At 44.7% G+C, this 20674-nt stretch overlaps 2 protein-coding genes across 10 annotated transcripts in view; one reads left to right on the plus strand and one right to left on the minus strand.

Moving 5' to 3' along the window:
- The first annotated feature begins 924 nt into the window (after positions 1 to 924).
- On the plus strand, positions 925 to 6878 carry fam131aa (family with sequence similarity 131 member Aa). 2 transcript variants are annotated; one of them, XM_035633019.2, is made up of 5 exons: positions 925 to 1192; positions 3283 to 3394; positions 3473 to 3655; positions 5612 to 5755; positions 5914 to 6878. In XM_035633019.2, exons 2-5 carry the CDS (start codon positions 3304 to 3306, stop codon positions 6450 to 6452), a joined length of 957 nt encoding a protein of 318 aa, XP_035488912.1. In that variant the 5' UTR covers positions 925 to 1192; positions 3283 to 3303; the 3' UTR covers positions 6453 to 6878. The 2 variants fall into 2 exon arrangements, with proteins under 2 accessions (XP_035488912.1, XP_035488911.1); XM_035633018.2 differs by lacking the exon at positions 925 to 1192 and adding an exon at positions 2898 to 3017.
- A 46-nt stretch (positions 6879 to 6924) lies between these two features.
- The window catches only part of clcn2a (chloride channel, voltage-sensitive 2a), a 34574-nt gene continuing 20824 nt past the window's right edge, over positions 6925 to 20674 (minus strand). For 5 of the 8 annotated variants that reach the window (XM_047332318.1, XM_047332319.1, XM_047332314.1 and 2 more), the window contains 19 exons: positions 18776 to 18799; positions 18262 to 18340; positions 17763 to 17888; positions 17356 to 17440; positions 16931 to 17032; positions 16595 to 16697; positions 15497 to 15652; positions 15341 to 15410; positions 14961 to 15071; positions 14334 to 14547; positions 14002 to 14135; positions 13220 to 13458; positions 12688 to 12799; positions 12520 to 12566; positions 11171 to 11239; positions 10659 to 10697; positions 10468 to 10572; positions 9964 to 10050; positions 6925 to 9795 (listed from right to left, as the gene is read on the minus strand). In XM_047332318.1, the coding sequence (XP_047188274.1) occupies positions 9280 to 9795; positions 9964 to 10050; positions 10468 to 10572; positions 10659 to 10697; positions 11171 to 11239; positions 12520 to 12566; positions 12688 to 12799; positions 13220 to 13458; positions 14002 to 14135; positions 14334 to 14547; positions 14961 to 15071; positions 15341 to 15410; positions 15497 to 15652; positions 16595 to 16697; positions 16931 to 17032; positions 17356 to 17440; positions 17763 to 17888; positions 18262 to 18340; positions 18776 to 18799 (2418 nt within the window). In that variant the 3' untranslated portion in view covers positions 6925 to 9279. The remainder of the gene's footprint in view (positions 9796 to 9963; positions 10051 to 10467; positions 10573 to 10658; positions 10698 to 11170; positions 11240 to 12519; positions 12567 to 12687; positions 12800 to 13219; positions 13459 to 14001; positions 14136 to 14333; positions 14548 to 14960; positions 15072 to 15340; positions 15411 to 15496; positions 15653 to 16594; positions 16698 to 16930; positions 17033 to 17355; positions 17441 to 17762; positions 17889 to 18261; positions 18341 to 18775; positions 18800 to 20674) is intronic. The other 3 variants (XM_047332316.1, XM_047332315.1, XM_047332317.1) reach the window with 3 other exon arrangements.

Consider the following 20674-nt stretch of genomic DNA (forward strand, 5'->3'; position numbering starts at 1 on the left):
ACAGTTACTGGATAGAAACCTAGGAGGACGATTCTGTTTGTTTCCATGTAATCTTGCTTCTTGGTGTGTTCAGTTTAAGGAGAAGGTTGAAGTTTGAATTTATACTATTTTAAACACAGTAACCATAGTTCTAAGGTTTTGAGTGTGAGAAAAGGAGAGCACCCGTCAGATGCTGTGTAGATCAGAATTTGGTATCGACAGAAAATTATAAAAATATATTCCCTGTCCTGTATGTTGTATCATGTGCAGGACACCCTGGGGATTAACCCCCCCCCCCCCCAAACTAAGCCTGTGCACCACCTCGTCCCCTTCCTCACACACAAAGCACACAGCAAAGTGTACATTGTAGATGTATTATATTTTGTAGGGATGCCACCCACAATTTAAAAAAAAAAAGTTTTATTGATAATTGTTTAAAATATCAAAAGGTCGAGCACAAGTTCCCAGAGCCGATGATGACGACTTCAAACTGACTGTCCAACCAGCGTAAAGCAAAGATATACAATTTTAATATATAAACCAAACTCACAAGAGAAGATAAAATCTTGTCCTACACCAGCTGAGTGTGTGTGTGTGTGGGGGGGCTTCAGGGGCCCCTGCAGGTCTGGGGCCACAGGGCTGTGCTTTACAGATCTGGGTGGTTTGCATGTGACTTGTTATGCTGTTACACTGCAGGTCAAAAACAGATGATCATATCCGGGCAAACTGGCAGCAGAGGCCTCACACGTCCGCAGACGAGAGCCACCCTGTTGACCCCGTTCCCCAAATAACTGTTGCTGAGCAAAATCAAATGTCACTTAGAAGAAGAAGAAAAATGACTGGCACAAGCTGCGGTGCTTTCTAAGAACAAAGATGCAGGCTGACGTTGTCTTGATGTTGGCTTCACGAAGAGGAGGAGGAGGAGGAGGAGGGAGATGGGATGTGACACCGCCTTTACGCCGATGACGCGCGCCATCGGGAGACATCGGGCAGCCTGGTGTGTCGCCCACACGCCGAGCAACAAATGGTGCATGTGTGCCGGAGGTGTGATGCTGGAGTCGGGCAGGTGTTCGTGTTCCCGCCGGCGGAGCGGCGTTAGTGCGGCACCACCGCGGCCCCTGCGACAGGAGGACGCCCCGCGCGCTGTCATCTGTTGATCGGGTTGGAGACGAATCAGGCGCATTATGATGAGCCGCCGCGGTCCGACTGCCAGGTAGGTACCGAGAGGCTGGTGTCCGCGGGGCTGCACGTGAAGGACAGCGGCTCCTCGTCCGGTGCAGGTATATGGAGATGTTGGTATGCAGATGGGGACTTCAGAGGTTGCCAAGGAGACCCGCTGCTGCATCCGCGCCTGCGACGTCGTGCGTTGTTTCCCCCCCGCGATCGCAGCAGGCTACAGGCCTTTGCCCTTCTGTGGTGTTGGGAGAGAGAAAGAAGCCTCACGATCACATATTATTATTATTATTATTATTATTATTATCAGCACTGCAGCAGCTGTGAACTCGGTCCCACGTGTTGGTCCTGGGGATCATGTCAGTGGAGGCAGCATCGCCCCTGCTAGGACGCGTCCAGTGATGATCATGTTAACACCAGTCTGCCCAGGGTGTGTAGAGGATTACAGACCAAACAATCTGAGGAACTGAATCACACCTGCCAGGGGCCACACACACACACACACACACACACACACGCGCTTGTTATTTGGCTGAATGTCAGTCAGTGAGGTGTAAGTTTTTCAGAAGCAACATCACACAATGAACCGCTCCAGAGGGTCAAACAACTATTTGATTACCAGAATTGTTGTCGTTGTTGTTGTTGTTGGACTCTTGACTTTCAGGACTGAAATACATCCACTGCTTTCACTGACCGGATGTGGGATGTGACCCGACATGGGGGGCCGGGGGACATCCAATGGGTCATAGACGAGTCTGAGGGGGTTTCAAGGAAACCTTTCGGGATGGGAAAGAAGAAATAAACATTCTTCTCCTCTACATATCCCGGCTTCTCCCCCAAAATTCGATCGCTCGTTAGTTCCTACTTGGCATGGTTCAAATTGAATCAGTCAACACATTTTGGAGGAGCTCATTGTGACAAAAGGTCACGTGGCTTCTACAGAGGTCACGAACCAACAGGGTCAGGTGGGCGACGATGCTGCTCCCTGGCTTCTCCACATCTGGTGAAGTGTTGTGAAGTGTTCGCAGTTGCGAGGCGCAAGAGCTGTTCTCCACCAAGTGTTTTCTTGTGTTTGCGTCTGGGCTATTTTGAAAGGTGTTTTTCTGAGGAGGGAGCATGTGTGGTGTTTGTCATGAGTGACATCTGCAGAGCTCCCACAGGTGGCTCACACGGATTTGAAGCTCTCTCTCCTCTGAGGAGTGTTGAACGTCAAAAGAAAGACTGTCGGAGCTGTTCAAGTCCGTCACGTCACTGCTACCTGCCGGTTTGCCTCTGACACACATTCACTGTCATTTTTTCCCTTTATCATAAGCCTTTCACGACAGCCGGGAGCCTCGTCTTTCTTAGCTGCTTTGGGAGACAATCTGCTTAAGGAATATCCGTCAAGTGGTGCTTGTTGAAAGACTCACCTGGCCTAAAAACAAAAAGGATATTTCCAGCCTCTCCCATGTGCTGCTGACACAGATTCAGCCGGCCCACGAGATCTGCGATGTGTCGCCGTATGTCTATTTGTTGTGGGATATGCAGTCAGTTAGCAGCTTTGGGAGGGGGGGGGGGGGGGGGGGGGTCATGAGGCCAGACCGGAATGCTTATCCAAGCTGGTCACAAGCCATGTGTTCGTGGAGGCTGCCACCACTGCCCCCATCTCCCTAAACCCCGACCATTTTAACTGGTTTCAACGGCTTACAGTGGCTCGAGCATCTGTGCGGTAAATTTAGGGCATAGCTGTTGGCCCGTCTGCCCGCTGGTTTAAACCAGTGAAACCAAAGCTGTGGCTCTCAGTTGTGTTGGTTTGGCTCTGCTTGTCCACGATGAGGCTGCGGTCCAGGAGTCGAGAGCGAAGGGAGAGACAAAGGGATGACGAGGTAGAAAAAATACCGTTTCAGAGTATTTAATGTAAACCTTCATCTTGGCATTGGAGGCTACGGCTGTTGGTCAAGAGATTCATATTTGAGTTTGAGCTTTGCGTTTTGATGGTATTAGAACGCTTATAACGTTTTTTTGTTCACAGTAAATATTGGTAAACATTTACTGTTTTTGCACAAACTGAAATGACAGGGAGATTAAAACCAGCTTGTTTTCTACTTTCATGCATTGGTGCGAAAGCTAAAGATCTAATCTTTCTTTCAGGTGAAATTTAAGGAGAGTGAAATGATCCCAAAGTCAGGAAAATCTCCAGCAGACTCACGGAAAACTGTCGGCATCCACGAGTTTGCAGCCCTCGCCAGATCCTCCTTGAATGGTAAGGACACTTTTGACTCTCGGAAGCCCCGGACTTTCCCGAGTCACAACGTCGGACCTCCGCCTCTTGTGTCCTCAGGTATCTCGCAGGCAGTGAGGGACCATGTGACGAAGCCCACCTCCCTGGCTCAGGGCCGGGTCGCCCACCTCATAGAGTGGAAAGGTTGGCCCAGACCCGCAGAGCCTCCGCCGGCCGCCCACTCCCAGTTCAGCTCCTACTGCCACCTGACTGAAGGAGAGAAGGAGGCCCGGTTCGCTGCAGGTATCTACTTGTGTGACCTCTACTGTCCCGCGGCCAAGGGGATGTTCCCCATTCGGTGTTAAAACACTTTATGGTGAGACAAAAGTGCAGTGTCACTAGCCGGTGTCAGAGATGACACGTGTGGACGTGTGCGTCCTCTCCCGCCGCTTGGCTTAGCTCCAGCATCATCTCCAGCTCCCACCTTCTGTCATGCACCTAATCCTCTAAAACTCCTGCATGACAGCCGGCCGCCCCGCCCTCTGTGCTGTCTGTCGGGTGACGGCTCGTCTTGGCAGCAGACGGCGGCCCATTAGAACCCTCTCCCACAGCACTTCACTGCCCACCAATGGTACGGCAGCTCCTGTTGTTTTTGCTGTGACTCACCCTCTCTGGCGCCGGTGACATCAGTGTGGTTTGATCAAGAGAGAGAGAGAGAGAGAGTCGAGGGACAGGGGGTACGCAGTAAGTGTACATCAGGTGCATCAGGAAGTCTGTCGGTTTTATTCTCAAACGGAAATAAAGACATTTTCCTCGTTTTCCAGATTTCATAAAAGCTTGTGACGTAGACAATAAGTCAATTAACAGAACATTCAACGTGAACTATTTTCATAATCGCTTGACACACTTTTATAGGGCTGCAACTAACGATTACTTTCATAACCGATTAATCTGTCGATTATTTTCTCGATTAGTTGTTTGGGCCATTAAATGTCATAAAATGGTGAAAAATGTTGATCTTGTTTCCCCAAACCCCAACATGATGTTTTGTTTTGTCCACACACCAAAGTTTAGTTTTTTACTGTCCCAGAGGAGTAAAGAAACCAGAAAATATTCACATTTAAGAAGCTGAAATCAGAGAATATTGAGTTGTTTCTCCAAAAAAACTACATGTATCGATCAATCGATTATCAAAATAGCTGGCGATTCATTTAGTAATCGATTACTAACCGATTAGCTGTTGCAGCTCTACACTTAAATCGTCTTAAATCACTTAATCGTCTTAAATCACTTAAATTGTCTTAAATGTGGATATGTTCATGCTTTCTTCTATTTATGCATTTTTGAACTGTTGGCTTGACAAAATGAGCATTTTGAAGATGTAATCTTGGGCTCTTGGGAATTGTCAATGACGTTATTATAAATTTTCTGATGTTTTGAAGATTTTGCAATTTTGAAGAGAACAATAGGCAGATTATGAACCCTTATGTTTGACTCAATCCGGCACAACAGTTTGTTTCTTAAAGTGATTGAAAATGAAATAGGAAAATGCATGATACACACGATGTTCTGCAAAAAATGGTAGCAAATCCCTAAAAACAGAAGTATGAATCCGGTTGGCAATATTACTCCATCCTTGTTTAATATAGATATTGATATATCAGCAAAACCACGGGAACAGTCTCCTCTTGACAGATTCATCCGTTCTGGGATTTTTATCCCCTGTAAAGAGTCCCAAGACGATTCGGAGGCAATCTTTGCTTTTAAAAAAAATTATCATTGAGTTTTACACCTGCAAGTTCAAAAAGGACAAAGGTCGTCACATACAGCCACTATAAGTCATATGGTAGAAGTTAATGTCTGCACATGAAAAGGATGCTGACTGATCGCCATGTAAAACCTTAGAACCTTCACATATCAATGTGACATTTGGTCGACGCATTGACAAGAAATGGGGGAACCAGGAAACAGAGTTGTATTATCCAGATTGTAGTAGGTTCACCCACTGCAACTATGTTTCTTTTTTTTTCAGGAATAAAAAATGTGTATTAAATGAGTTAGAATTTTCATGGAGATAAAAACAAATAAGAAATAAATTCTTATACATTTAATGGAACAAGTGTCTTCTTCAATTTAGGCCATAACCACGTTTCTTAGATGTTTACATGAGAAGTTATTAAGTTATTACGTAGAGGCATATAAAATAAGGCAGAAACATTTTGGAAACGACTGCATTAATTGGACCTGTGTTCCTGTCAGGAGTGGCCGAGCAGTTCGCCATCGCTGAGGCTAAGTTGCGTGCTTGGGCGTCGATGGAAGACGAGGAGGAGGAGGAGGAGGACTCGAACGATGAAGACTCCCACAGCAGCGGACAGACTCACACCCTCTTCTGTCAGAGCTCAGGTATCCACGCTCGCCTCCATTTTGCTCATTTCATCTCGAATCACTCGTCGTCTTCATAAGGTGCGTCCTCACTGACAGAACAAACTCATCCCCCCACCCCTCCCCCAACAATCCTTCCATCGTTCCACAGGTGTTCTGACTCTTTGCTCCTCCCTCAGACGCCACCGCGTCCAATCCCATCACGGCAAGGCCACGCCAGCCTGAGGTGGACGCCGGTGAGGCGCCGCCCTCTGACAGTCTCCTGGGCTCCAGCAGCGGCAGCAGCCTTCACTGTGGTCGGTCTGCGTCTCACAATGACCCACACTCCCGCCAGACCAACTCCCCTGCTTTACCCAGCGACTGCGTGAGTCCATTCCTGGAGGAAGAGGAGGGGCTGGGTGGTCACGGGGACCAGCCGGCGCCTCCGCGGGAGCAGCGCGGTGAGGTCTGCGTCCACCACAAGCCTGAGTGGAGGCCTCGGGGGAGGAGCAGCCGGTTCGACTCCTGCTACTCAACCTCTCACTCGGAGTCTCCTGGAGAGGAGGACGAGGAGGACGAGGATGAGGAAGGCAGCGTGTTTCATGAGTTCCGGGCGTGGCACTGCAGCCCCAGGAGCTTCTTCTCTGACCGGGCTTCCTCCGGGGTGGCGTCGTTCGACGAGGAGGAGGAGAGGGAGGAAGTAGCGGAGAAGGAGGAAGAAAAAGAGTATTTGATGTGATGTGTTGTCCATCTTTATGTCTCTTTGAGTCCGTGTCGATTCTGGATATGACGTTGTCTTTTCTGCTTTCTCTGGAAACCTCTCTCCACCTCCTCGTCGCCTTCTTTCCTTCCTCTAATCATGTTTCCTCCACTCACTGCCTTCTGTCGCAGCCTGCAGGGCTTTCATGTACTGATCTCGCTCCACTCTTTATCGCTGCTGTAAACATTAAATATGTCGGAGAGGTGGACAGGAATGTAAAAGCTGTTGTTCTGAGTTTTGTACATTTGTGAAGAGTCGTGTGTTGCTATTGCATTGGTTTTCTATGGATATTTTGTAGTGTTGTTTTACTCTGGGTCATGGTGTGTCGTGTGGGTCGGGCTTTGTTTGATACCTATTGTCTGGATGTACTTCATATATAAATATGTTGTTTTTTTGGACAGAAAATGTGTTGTCCTTTTTCCCTCCCAACAAAAAAACAACCAGCAATTTCTCAGCTCATCTCTTAAAGGTGTTTTTCTTCCAATTTAATCATTCACTCATGTACAAAAACAAAATAATGGTCTCTGAAAAATAACAATGGTTGTTGGATTTTAAATGCATAATTCTCCTCCGTGCGTAGATCTCATCCGTGTATTTTCATATGTACAAAGCAAATACAGGCCAATGCCATATAAAGGGAGATACTAGAGACTTATTGCTTAACTAGATACGCTGCAAATTAGCTTACACACGCTCTACATTTACATCCTTATACATTGTCTTATATGACGAGCACTACTTCACATTCTATATGCAAAACAAAAAGGTAAGACGTCAATAAATGCTCACACAAATGTTTTTACACAGACAAGAAAGGAGCCCGAGTTGGTGTGCTGCACGCTGTAGGATCTAAAATATGGCTCAAAATCATTGCATGAAGCTAAAACACTTTGAAGTTCGTAACAAGGACTCGCGCGCGCGCACACGCACACACTCGGCTCTACAACAGCTTTTGGACCTTGTGGGTTATCACTGTGCTTAATATATTCAACACGGCATTTGAGGCCAGGCTGAATCAGATGTGCAAAACATATCATGGCGTAAATATCTACAGGCCGCATACGGTACATGTGTGCATATAAGTGTGTGTGCGTGTGTGTGCTCTGTACAACAGCCAGTAGCTTCCTGTCATGTGGAACTCAAACAGTTGGTCCTTCATCATGCTAGAACCACGTTGAAACACGGTACATTCACATAGCAGAAGATGTAGAGGCAGTTCAGACGAGTGACGAGCCGGCCCCTCCAAAGACAAACAAGGCTACTTGTGCAGTAAATTATATTCATGGTACTTACAATGTGTTTCACCTTTATTTATTTATTTATTTGGAGTCCTGAACTGAGCTTGGTGGACTTTCGGAAGCTGCCTGTCACCATGTGAATAGATCTCGACTGATCGTGGATTTTGGGGCTGATATATAGATATATATATTTGACAGTTGAAAAAATAAATAAAATAAAAATAAAACTATTGATGCTGAGACATGTCACTGCAGAGTGTTGCAAACCTTGGAGTTTTTACTGTATAACCTCATGAAACCAACCCCGATACATCTTTACATTAGCCAACAATTCTGTGGCGGTGTATTAGTCCAGTGCTAGTGAATAGATAGGTAGTTGTTTGAACTCATACCATCGTGTGCTCATTAGAATTAGTTCCTGTGTCTTTGTTCCTCTGTGCTTTTTCTCTACAATTTGTTCCTTTTGTTCTTCGCCCTCATTATTTGCATGTGACTTATTTCTCTCCTTGTAATTGTCTGACGTCATGTTTGAAGGATGTTTGTTTGGACTTGAATGAGTCTGGAGCAGATTTGATGCATGGCGTGGAAGATGTCAAAAAGTCTCTCTCACTCTTACACACGCGCACACACACACTTGGAATATTCAATATTTCTTATCGTCATCAAGTCCTATGAAAAGACAGAAACACGGCACTGGCACTGTGTTTTATGTGGAGTCAGATCCCACAAAAACAAGCCTTGAGCTGCTGGATTCAAGCAATGAAAAGTGGGCTCCTGATTCAATTGTTTTCATTTACAAACTTGTAGTCCACAAACCAAGAGGCAGCCCACCGTCACGTCACCCATTGATTCGTGAACTGCTGTTTTGACGCCTCGAGTTCATCATTTTGACCAGAGCCATCTTGGTTTTTGAAACCAGAAAGAACCATATTTTGGGGCCTGACAGAGCTCGAGGACACTGCACGTCCACCTACACCTGCGACCTTTGGACGATACTCGCTGTCAATCATGCTGTATCCACGGCCCAATGCATACCGTGCTTTCTTTACCATTTTACTCTGAATGAGACCATAATTTATGACATGAACATCATGCTGTATTGAAGAAGACTTGAAACTAGCGATTGAGACCATAAAGCAGTGGAGTCGCCCTCTGCTGGGCGTTTGAGAGAATTCAGGTTTTCAGCACCTCCACATTGGCTTCACTTTCACAGACCCAGTCAGGTCTGACTCAAGTGACATGACAAGGTTTAAAATCATTAGAGTGCCCATTTAAAGATTCATGTCTTCACACGAATGAGGCTGGAAGTGTTAAGACAGACAACCCCATTGCTGCTTTTGATCTTTTCAAAGGATTTGTTGACAGAAAAAAATATAGAATAACGTTACATTCATCCTTGAAAAAGGCAAATTAATCTGTTTGAAACATTAACTACTCATGGTCACACTCGCTCACGCATTCACACCACAACATTAGAAACTCGGGTATCTAGGCTGGACTTGGAGGCGAGTGAGACCTCTACAAATGTAAGAAACGTCAACATTCATGAGACGACAGGACGGATCTCATCATTCTGATCGATCCTCAATGTAGGCAGGGCTACTATCTCCCTCAGGTTCTGATTGGTCCTTGTCCAGAGATGGTGTGCCCTTTTGTTGCTCGGTTTCGTCCTGCTCAGGAGTTTGGGTGGGGGGGTCATAGTCACAGGCCAGCTCTGATTCCTCAGTGTGGGAGGGACTGCAGTCAAAAGTTAACTCTGATTGGTCCTCGGTGAATGAGGGACTTTCCTGGAGCACCAGCTCCAACGACTGAGTCATAATGTCTCCGGGGCTGGTTTCAAACTGCAAACTGGTTTGGTCCGAGAAGTTGACGGGGATCTCCTTGTAGGGGAGATCGGGCTGCTCCTCCACATCTGGAGGGTTGGGTTCCCGGGGCAACGAGAGCCCCCTGTGGCGGATACACAGCTTGTGTAGTTCAGTCACCTCGGATACGTTTGTGCTGTTGCCGCTGTCACGGAAACTGGCCAGCGGGGGGCGCACTTTCACCCCAGTCACTGTCACTGAGCCCTCGATGGCCTTACGCAACTGGACAGCCAAGAGCCCGCAGGAAAAAATGAATTGTCACAAGCGGAAGCATAACAATAGGTATAAAAAAAAAGGGAACAGAGAGAGAGAGGGTGAGGTTTAATGATCAGATACAGAAAACATTCTCTATAAGATCTGAACAGCTGAAGATAATACACATGTGCATACCTCTTTGAGAGAGACCACTCCCACCAGGCGTCCCATGCTGGTCACATAGGCGTGATCCAGACCCAGCAGAGAGAAGATGGTGTGAGTCTGCGGAGGAGGAGAGGAGAGAGGGTCGTGGCCTGGATAAAGACTCAAAGAGGGCGTTCGTTTGCATTTTAGATCAGCATGATGAAAACTGTAATGCTGGGATCAGACTGAGGTATTTTTGCCTCTCAAGATTAGACCAGGCCATCCTAGAGTCAGAAATTCTTTGCAGACTATAAACTGGACACCAACCAATCTTAAACTGCTTTCATACATGCAATGCAGTACAAACAGGTCACATTCATTTGATGCACTGCTCTGTACATTAGGCACTGAAGAGGCCGCAGGACTCTGTGAGGTAAACAATGAGCACTTATTGATAAAGATTCACATTTTGTGATGAGGAGAATTACCTCAAAAGGTCCTGAGAGGTTGACTTCATTTGACAGACTGCTCAGTGCTCTTGGTTGATATTTTTACCTTATGCAGAGATGTTTGCTCCACCAGCTGGAAGGGCGCAGGGTCAATCTTGCAGTTTTTGAAATCCACCGGTTCATCAAGCTGCTGCTCCTCCCATTCTGCTATCTGAAATGAGAAGGTGACGAGACACTGAAAACTTCTATACTCTTAACTTGACTAATATATATTCTTTATATATGTGCACGTCTCACGTCTGATGGAGTCATACAATCTTCCACTTCAGTAGTATCCTAAAAGAAAAAATCATGAGAAAGTCATACAATACATTGTAAATACAGTATATCAACACACTGCACTGGGTGAACAATCTGAGTGGATGATCCGTTTGATTGTAAAATACACAACTTTAGACCAATGAAACATTTAACTTTATATTATTCATTCATATCTTATAAATAATTTCTAAGGAACAAAATTGGTGACCGCGTCAATAAATTTGCGAAAAAAACAGCTTAAATTAAACACACACACACACACACACACACACACACACACACACACACACACACACACACACACACACACACACACACACACACACACACACACACACACACACACACACACACACACACACACACACACACACACTTTCTCTCGCTCTCCCCATAAGGCTGTGGTTACATTTAGGTGCAGCACTCACTACGTGTGTATCAAGGCAACGGTTGCTAAGCGACAGTTTCGAGGCAGAGGACAATCTTACCGCCATGGAGATCCTCACTCGTTTGGGATTGGGCTTCATCATTTCATGAGGAGCCGGTCCTGCCGGGCTCTTTTCAGCCGGGGAGAGAAAGCATCGACATGGCACAACATTAACATGGCATCAGTGAAACTTGGTATCCCAGTCTGACTTTTACTGGGAGAAGTTTATGTGACGTGAGCACAATACTGCCAGAAGCAACACGAGAGAGGATGAAATCTGCACAAGAAACCCAATGTCATTACAACATTGGATGACAGATACACTGCCAGAAGTTAGGGTTTTAAACATCATATATTTAAGCATTCTCGTCAAGTAGTTTGAGCCCTTGTGTTTTTCCTTAAATGTCCCCAACAGGCTTGTTTTATTCATCAGTGTCTGACAACTTGTGTCAGTCGCCACTGCCCATAAGCGGAGAGATAAATGTCAAATGAAACTTCAGTTGAAGACAATTGTTTCACAACAAACACTCAAGCGACAAACGTGCTTTTTATGTTTACTTATAGAAAATAGTAAAAAGAAAAGGCCTGTTATAATTCCCAAGACAGACATCGTAACATGACTTACATTGTCTTTGTAAAACCTAATTATTATTTTATTTAAACAACTTAAAACAATGTAGAAATTTCTAATATTTGACACAATGTTATGAGACGCTGGATATTTTGTTTCATAAAAGCTTCATACGTAAATTAAGGAAATTCATTTCTGTCAATAGACAACAGGACAAAATTAACTTTCCAGCTCTACCTAAATAGTTTAAGCTAAAGACAAACCCACGGCACCAAATGAAGTGTAACCTGGGTGAAATATTCAAACCCAAGGGCCCAGACATTTTGTGGCTGAGCTCTTTTATCGAGTTGTCTTGTATATCACTTCATCCACATTTACCAAAAAGTCAGGCTGACATATTTTGTATCTTTGGACACTCTGATATTCACTGGAAACTGGAAACAAATAACATCCGTGGGTTTGAAGGCTGGACAGCACGAGTTTTCAATGTCTGACCCACAAGTGCATCAGAATAAACCCAAAGAAATGGTGAAATGAAGGATGTTCAAAGACATTTTCTTGGCAGTGAATGTGTTGTGCATTGAGGGGGCAATGACTCACAGAAGATTTAAAACTAAAAAGGTACGACCCCAGCGTGAGATTGAACAGAAAAACTCTGCTGCCTTCGGGAGGAACCTGCCTGTCAGCTGCAGCAGGAATTGGCGGCATGTTCGTGGACTCAGAGACAGCACGCACACAAAAACACACACCCTTGAATACCATACATACACTCTTACAGCACATTTGCACCCATGCATTTTTTATATCCTGTTTTCTTTTTTTCTGGCTCTTGTGCTCACCTCCAGCAGCTCCTTGTCTTGGTCCGCACAGGAAAGCGTCTGAGAGCCTCGGAGAAAAAACGACAACAAGCTTTTAGTGAGTTTGGATTTGATTTGTGACCGGTTTGTTCTCCGCATCCCACATCAGTGTCCTCCCTCCATGTGTCCCACTGTGTGTACAGTACATACTATTTTGCGTCTCTGTGTCACTGATGGCAGACACCATTTTCAGGGCAGATTTCAGAGGAAGCTGAATGTTGGAAGCCACTGGGCTGAAGGAGGACGACTCCTCTGTGGAGATCTACATGGAAAATATATTAACAGAAGAAGCCAGACACAACCGCACACATGCACAAACACACAGAAAAAGAGAGAGGGGGGGGGGAGGGAGGGAGAGAGAGAGAGAGAGAGAGAGAGAGCACAGAAAAGACAAAGAAAAATACAAGCACATGCACGTAAACAAACAGGACAGCACAGGTAAGGGCACAGACAACAGAGACACAGAACAAATGAGTTAATTCAAAAGTATAAATATGTGTAAAGGACATTTATTCAGTTTGCACACACTTACCACAACAGCTGTCCAAAAACTCGGTCTGTGCCTTTACCTACTGCTACATGCCTCACACATGCTGTGTCTGTGTCTTTGGTCTATCGCTACAACCCAACCCAAGCCAGACGTCACCCCAGCCCAGCCCTGGCGCCCCCGGACGCCTCACACCTGTTGGGTGCTCACCAGGAAGCGGACCCCTTGGCGAGCGCTGGCCGAGGAGTTGACGTGGGTGTGGGCGCAGGGTGAGCTGGGGGTGCTGTCAGTTGTCAGGCTGGGCAGGTGTTCGTGGGTGCCGTTGTCCTGGGCCAGCTGGTGGAGGTACTCCAGCCTCCGCTGGCGTCCCAGCTGAAGAGAGAGCAGAGACTGGAGCTGCAATCGCTCGATGGAGCCCAGCAGGATCATGGAGTCTGAAGGAGGAAGAAAGAGAGAGAGGATGATGGACATTTTGTTCAGATAAAGGTTAAAAAAAGCAATGAAATAAAATTAGTAAAGTGGTAGTGGAGGGATTGTGCCACAGCGCGAAAGTACATAAATTGGACTTACACGTGAGAGCCGGGTAATGTTTCAGATTTTTCTATAGAATTAGTGATACGTTTTAAACATTTACTCAAGTGCTAGTTGGACCCAATTAGCTTTTTCATTTCACGATGGATTTTAAAGTGTAGTAGAAGACTTTTACACTTGGCCAAAAGTATCTGGAGAAAACATAACCATGTTTTCATAACCATAGACATGCCAATGCTGCCGTAACAGTCTCAGCTCTCCTGGCTCCAGGTTTTCTGCAGGCTGCAGTGATTTGTTCCTATTCAGCCACAAGAACACCAGTCGGAAAAAAGGCCTTGCTCAGTGCGGCTCATCTCAAAGGCAGTGGATGAGGTCGAGGTTTTAATTGACCTGTATTTGTTTTCCATGTGGCCATTGCCTTGTAGATATATTATGTATTAACTCACCTCTGGATTCAACCAGGGCCAGAGTTTTGAGTTGAGCCGTCAGCAGCATCTCCTGCAGGTCCCGATAGGAAGAGGTGAGAGTGATGTAGCGCACGTCCCTGACCATGATGTCCTCCACGCGGATATTATACTTCCTGAGATATGGGGCCGGGGAGAAAATGGAGGTCAAGAGATGAGAATGGGGAGGGAATAGAAGTAGAATTGAGAGAGGGAAGAAAATGAGAGGCCAGACAGGTGGAGAGAAGATGAAGACATGGGGTGAAGAATCACTGGGAAAACAACTCTGTCCTGGCGGTTCAAACAAGCCACAGATTGTGGACCCACTGACTCACTCGTGATGTCCCATGCCCAGCTCGGGCAGATAAGGAAGTTTCTTGATGCGGATGATGGAGTCGTAAAGAGATGGCTGCAGAGACTGGGCCACGGCATTGGCCAGAATGACGGCGATCATCACAGGCAGGATGTGGGAGATCTGACCGGTCAGCTCAAACACGATGACCGCTGTGGACACAGTGTGGGTGACGGCTCCAGACAACGCTGCAGCACCTGTATGGGAGGGAAGTGAATCAAAGAGAAATGATTTTTTTTTTCCATTTAGGCTCTTTACAGACTGTTCAAATGTGTGCTGCTCATCACTGCAAGACTTCAAATCCAAACTTTGAAAGAGATTTTCTGCAGGATGTCTTTGTCATTCATAACATTTAACTCCGTCCTGTCGCACTAACCAGCGAGTCACGACCGTGGCAAGTTTGAATTGAACGATTTTCTATTTGACTTTGGTCCAAAATGTAATGTTCAACTTAAGTGGCATCAATTTTCATCAGCACATTCAATAAGCTGGTATAAAGCCATAAAATGGCAGCAGTGAAAAGTGGTCAGGACATTCGTTATAAAGACAAATTAGACAGGAAATGGTGGATCAAAGCACAGTGTATAAAAATTGATTTGGAGCAACTTACCAACCACAGCATAACCACCAGGAACTATGTGATAGACACTGCCGTCAGCATGTATGCCATCAGGAAACATGGCTGCCATGATCTCTCCAACAAGTCTACCGAATGCTGCACCTGACCATAACATACAGACACAGCAAGAAGTCTTTATCCAGGATCAGATCTTAGTGAATATCATTTTAGAATAATTTATATAATTTTATTTTTAAATCTGTAACATTTTTACTCTTATATTTCTGTGATCTTCAAACTGCTTTTAATAGTTTCCTATTGTTTGCCTTCAAGTCTTCTTTTTTTCTTCACTTTCTAACTGTGTTTTGAAAGATGCTACACAGATAAGTTTATAATGATTATTATCTTAATCACAAACTGATATTATTCACCAATAAGGAAAACTGGCATGAAGGCCCCACACGGCACGGGCATTGTGGTGGCCACAGCAGACATCCAGAACTGAGACAAGGAGAGACACGTTTGTTTGAGGAATCGTGAGCATCGAAAATCGTCACATCAGATTGCTTCATGTGCCCAAGGCCTACCTTCATGAGGATGAAGAGGATGAGCGTGATGAAGACGTTGACCTGGGGGTGTTTCCAGGCGTGGTGGTGGCTGATGTAGTTGAACTCCTCGGCCACACCCTGACGGCACCATGTGCGGTTGTCGAACAGCGTGACCAAAGACTCATGCTGCGTCAGCTGACAGATACACAAGGAAAACTTTATATGAATATTATCTTCATTAGATGATGGATGGATGGATGGGTGGATGCTAGCAGTCTGAGACTGTACTTGGACACAACTTAACACTGATGTGCTAACATGTGTAGCAGGTATCAACTGATGACAATGTGATTGTTTTGATGGTATTAGTATTGGGGGCTGCACGGTGGTGTAGTGGTTAGGACTTTCGCCTCACAGCAAGAAGGTTCTGGGTTCGAATCCCGGTTCAACCAGGGCCTTTCTGTGTGGAGTTTGCATGTTCTCCCCGTGCGTGGGAAGTGCGTGGGTTCTCTCTGGGTTCTCCGGCTTCCCCCCACAGTCCAAAGATGGGGAATGAATGGGGTTAGGTTCATTGGAGACTCTAAATTGACTGTAGGTGTGAATGTGAGAGTGAATGGTTGTCCGTCTCTGTATGTGGTAGGCTGTGATTGGCTGGCGAACCCAGGGTGAACCCCGCCTCTCGCCCAATGTAAGCTGGGATTGGCTCGAAATAAGAATAGCCCAACTGTCATGACGAGTAGCAATCTGTTTACCTCTGTTATATTTTAGGAACTTTCCATAAATGAGCATGACTATTTAAAAAAAAAAAAAATGTACTCAAAAAGCTCAAACATGATATTGTTGTTATGCAGGATTACTTTGCATCTCTGCCCATAACAACCCTAACTATATTTCACAGTTACACTTTCTAAACTCGGCCATGGGTTGGAAACCAAATTTATGAATGTAAGAGTGAATGTTGTTTGTCTCTGAATGTTGGCCCTGTGATGAGCTGGTGACCTGTCTAGGGTGAACCCCGCCTCTTGCCCAGTGTCAGCTGGGATTGGCTCTCACTTCGTTTAACATGATCATCAATCATTTACCAACAACAGAGACATGCTTTCATACTGTCAGAAGAGTGTGAAAGTATATTCTCACCTGTCCAGCCATGAACTGCCCAAAGCCCGGAGGGAACGTGAGTGTGGAGATGAGCAGGGTGACGAGTGCAGGATACACCAGACGCCTGACAGGAAGAGAGGGACTGCAGGGTCATTAATGGGTGTGCTTGTCAATCTGTATGTGCATACTCGATTTGTGGTTGGTGAGGATGGAAAGGCTAAACATAGCTCCCTGTGATGTGCTTCGGCCTCATGTTTATCAATCTTATCTCATCAAACCATCAGAAAGTCATTTCTCAAAAAGATCAATTAAAGGGGACAGGGGGTCAATCCACAAAAGTTTGAAGGTTCGTAACATGACTAATCAGATACTCACTTCCTCAGCAAGAACTTGTTAATAGTCTTCTGTTTCCTCATGCACTCTACAATCAGGCGGTTAAGGTAGACAAAGAGAGCGCCGCCAAAGCCACAGGCAATCCTACGAACAGACAAAGACAAAAACCAGAATGAAAATCAATCCAATGCTGAAATACAGCTTCAGCTCCTCTTCACGTTTTCTGAGACTCGTTGACAAGAAGCCAAACAATGAGAATTCATTTGTTTTTGTCTATTTTAGTATTTTGGCATCAAACAAATCAGCATGTAATTTCATCGAATAAAAATTCACCCTTCAGAATCTCAACAGGAATATGAATGTGAAGGGGGGTGGCTGAATGAGAGCTCAGATCTCCTGATTAACAGAGGTGCCAAACAGCTCTGGGATCAGTTTAATGTTGTGTCAGTCCAGACAAACACACTCACCCGAGGATGGCGAACGCCGGCAGCTCCTGAAGGTCAAACGGGAAGTCCAGGCGGAATCGGGTCTTGAAGAGAGCGGTGATGGTCTCTGAATGAAAGGAAAGATTGTTCTCACGGTGTGGCGAGTGTAAAGCAGTGTGCTAGTGACAGAACTATGGGCTACATACAGAACACTATGGGACTGAGAATATGACATAATAAAATATAATTCTGTGGTGCTATAACAAATAATAGTATTGACTCTTTGTCCAATTAAAGTAATTGATGATGATAAGTGTGTCTTGACAAAACTAAGATTTTCCGTATGGAATATTCCTAAAACAGAAAACACACAAAATGACGCAGGTAACGTCACAAGCAGACATACACAAACACAGAGAAGAATAAATTATATTTTCCCCATGTTTTACCTTCCTCCTGGTTCCATACTGCCAGCACTCTAAATATGAAGGCACTGAAGGTGGCAGCAAAGAAGCCCCTCCAGTAGTTCCTCACCGCAAAAAACGTTGACGTTACCTCAATACTGAACAGCACCCCTGCATCACAGAAACATACATTTGATCCAACATGTTTCTGTGAAAATCGCATCTCGTTTGCCAAGAGAATATGAGCAAGGCTTGTGAGGGACCAATATAAGTGCGGATGGTGTTGTTTTTCCATCGCCATTACACTGTTCATTCTGTTTTAACGTCATAATGACAAAAAGTTGTCTATTTCCCCTTTAATGTTAACCATTGTTGAGACAAAGTATGTTGCTCAGAATCAGAGTTAGACTAAAGGACTGATCCAGACCGGCACTCTGGAAGTAGCAGGGTAAATATTCTCCTTATCCAATTAGCTCCCATAATCATAGAGCATTATTATTAGACACCATTCAATCACAGCAATGCTGCGGCCGTGTTGTCTTACCTCCAATTGGGGCAGCGAAGCAGCAGCCCACACCCACTGCACAGGCAGCCGACAGCATCTCTGTGTTCCTCAACTCGTTCTGTCCGAACAGAGTCAGATATACACACAGATATACATACACACAAAAACAGAATAGAGACACACACAAACACACACACACACACCAGCAGGTGTACATTCATGTGCAAATGCCACAAACACTATACATAACAGATTTCTCTCTTTTTAGTTTCTCAAAAACTAAACCCATAAAACCAAGGTCACTGTGTGATATGTGAGCTCATAATTGAAAACACAGATTGAGCGTTGAAATCATGGTATGAGATGCTTGCACTGCAGCATAGGCAACGCAGATCGATGCCTCGTGGTGACGGTTCACTGAACAGAATCAAACACAGCGCAGACAAATGCAAAGGCATCGATCTCTCTCAGCCGATCTGAAATGGGGTGCATGGATTATTAGGGTTGATGGAATTGGCAATAAAGCAACTGCATCTGATTCATGCATTCGTACCTTGCTTCCCTCAAAGGCCTCTTCCTTTAGCAGTAACATTGAAACACAAAAAAGGAAAAATATGTGTGAGTGCCATCTGTGCAAGTGGAGAAGTTACCTTTTTTTTTTCTTTAATCCTCTTCCTGGAAGTCATCCCGCTCATTATACAAACGGCACAAAATCAAACAAGCAGCAAAGAGCTTCTGCAAACACAGTCTTAATTCCGCAGAGGACCAAATTAACACGTTCCCAGAATGATTATGTTTAATGGCTGTAGCCGACGCCTGGATTATTTAGGTCTTTCTTTCTGTGCTGACATGTGTTTTTCCTCCTCCACATCACTGAGGTCTATCTGCCTCCGCTACTGATGCTGGTGCCGGTGCTGTCGGTGCACAGAGGAGGGCTATAGGAGACGTGCAGCGAATTGTCCAGTGCAGAAATAGACAGGAGCCCAGGATGAGGTCTCACATGAGTGGAGGCGAGAGTGTGTCCTGGAGAGTGACAGAAATTCAAAGAAATGTCAAAGACTTTACACAGTTACTGCTGTGTTTGTGTGCTATTCTTGAGTTGTCTTTCTTACATACTACAAAGTATAAAGGATAAAAATCTGAAATTGGTTTCTCTCGAGCTGCAAAACCAACCTGTTGGATGCCTGTTGCAGTTCATTTCAATCATTTTGTTTTCAATTTCATCTTGGCTTCTTTCATATATTTTCACTGTTTCACTATAATATCTATAGTATATACACTATAATACTACTATACTTTATTTACATATATTACATATGTTATTTCTGTAACATCTACCTGAATCTTGCTTCTTCATTACATTTTAGGGTTAAAGTTAAAGGGTTAAAGGCAAAATTGATGTTCCTTGAATTCCTGATCTTTTTATTGTTTGTTGATTGTTTTTCTTCTCAAAAACCAAACATAGATCTTAGAAATGTTTTCAACTACACTGTTCATCCATGGCAAACATCAAGATTTGGTGCTCAAGTCCCTCAAGTTAATTCAAACAAACGTCTTGTTGTGAAACCCTCATGTAGCAGCGAGGCATAAAGGGCCTGATGGCCAAAAAATGCCTGGCGACAGAAAAGTTGATCCCCACATAATGGATGGGTAATGAGGTGGGGTCCTTAACCATCAACTGCTCCAGTGGAGCAGGTCAGTGACCAACAGGTCAGACTGTGTTTGTACTGATGTCAGCGAACTGAGCAAGTGTGAACAGGCTGTTTCTGAAAGAGAGAGAGAGCACTGGTCCTGAAAACAAAAGGGAACCTTCTCTGACATGAGCATTTATGCACAAATTGAGTGAAGGGGCAAATGGTTAAACTTCTACATATATGATATAATGCCCAGCTTTAAAACACGTTCAAATAATTTATCATTCATTCAATTAATGATGATAAATTCAAATCATGACTTAATCATCATTAGGTCAAATTATTACACGTCAAAACAGGGCTGCAGTGAGGATTTTAGAACTACTGAAGAATACCACATATGAAACTAACCACAGTATGTTTTATTTATATTTAATGTTTCAACTTTATATGAATTTAATTTCCTTACAAAGTAGCCTGCTATAGAATACTGAAAAATACGTTTTGGCCTACACATAACTAAAATTTGGTTAAAGAAAATAAAGGAGTATATTTCATACAGAACTTTGCCAAAGATGTAGCCACTTTACATGTTTAGATTCTTATCCATCACGTGATACCATCAGTGAGGAGTCCAATAAGTCTTAAATTCATTTTACAGCATGAGGGCGACAGACCAGATAAAGTCCTGCAGCAGAAAGCAAGGCCCGACACAGACTGAGCTCAACATCAGAGTCGGTGTGGGACAGAGGCAGACGACACTGAAACAACATGACAGAGAGGAAATGTGACAAGTTCTCCAACATGCTGAGAACAAG

The sequence above is a fragment of the Scophthalmus maximus genome, chromosome 5, assembly GCF_022379125.1.
Source record: "Scophthalmus maximus strain ysfricsl-2021 chromosome 5, ASM2237912v1, whole genome shotgun sequence".
Classification (NCBI taxonomy): domain Eukaryota; kingdom Metazoa; phylum Chordata; class Actinopteri; order Pleuronectiformes; family Scophthalmidae; genus Scophthalmus; species Scophthalmus maximus.

Bases quoted from the DNA above. Each gene is read 5' to 3' on its own strand.
- fam131aa (XM_035633018.2), top strand. From the start codon at position 2,964: ATGAGGCTGCGGTCCAGGAGTCGAGAGCGAAGGGAGAGACAAAGGGAT. The intron at 3,018-3,282 runs GTAGAAAAAATA...TCTTTCTTTCAG, and splicing joins AGAGACAAAGGGATGACGAG to GTGAAATTTAAGGAGAGTGA. The intron at 5,756-5,913 runs GTATCCACGCTC...CTCCTCCCTCAG, and splicing joins CCTCTTCTGTCAGAGCTCAG to ACGCCACCGCGTCCAATCCC.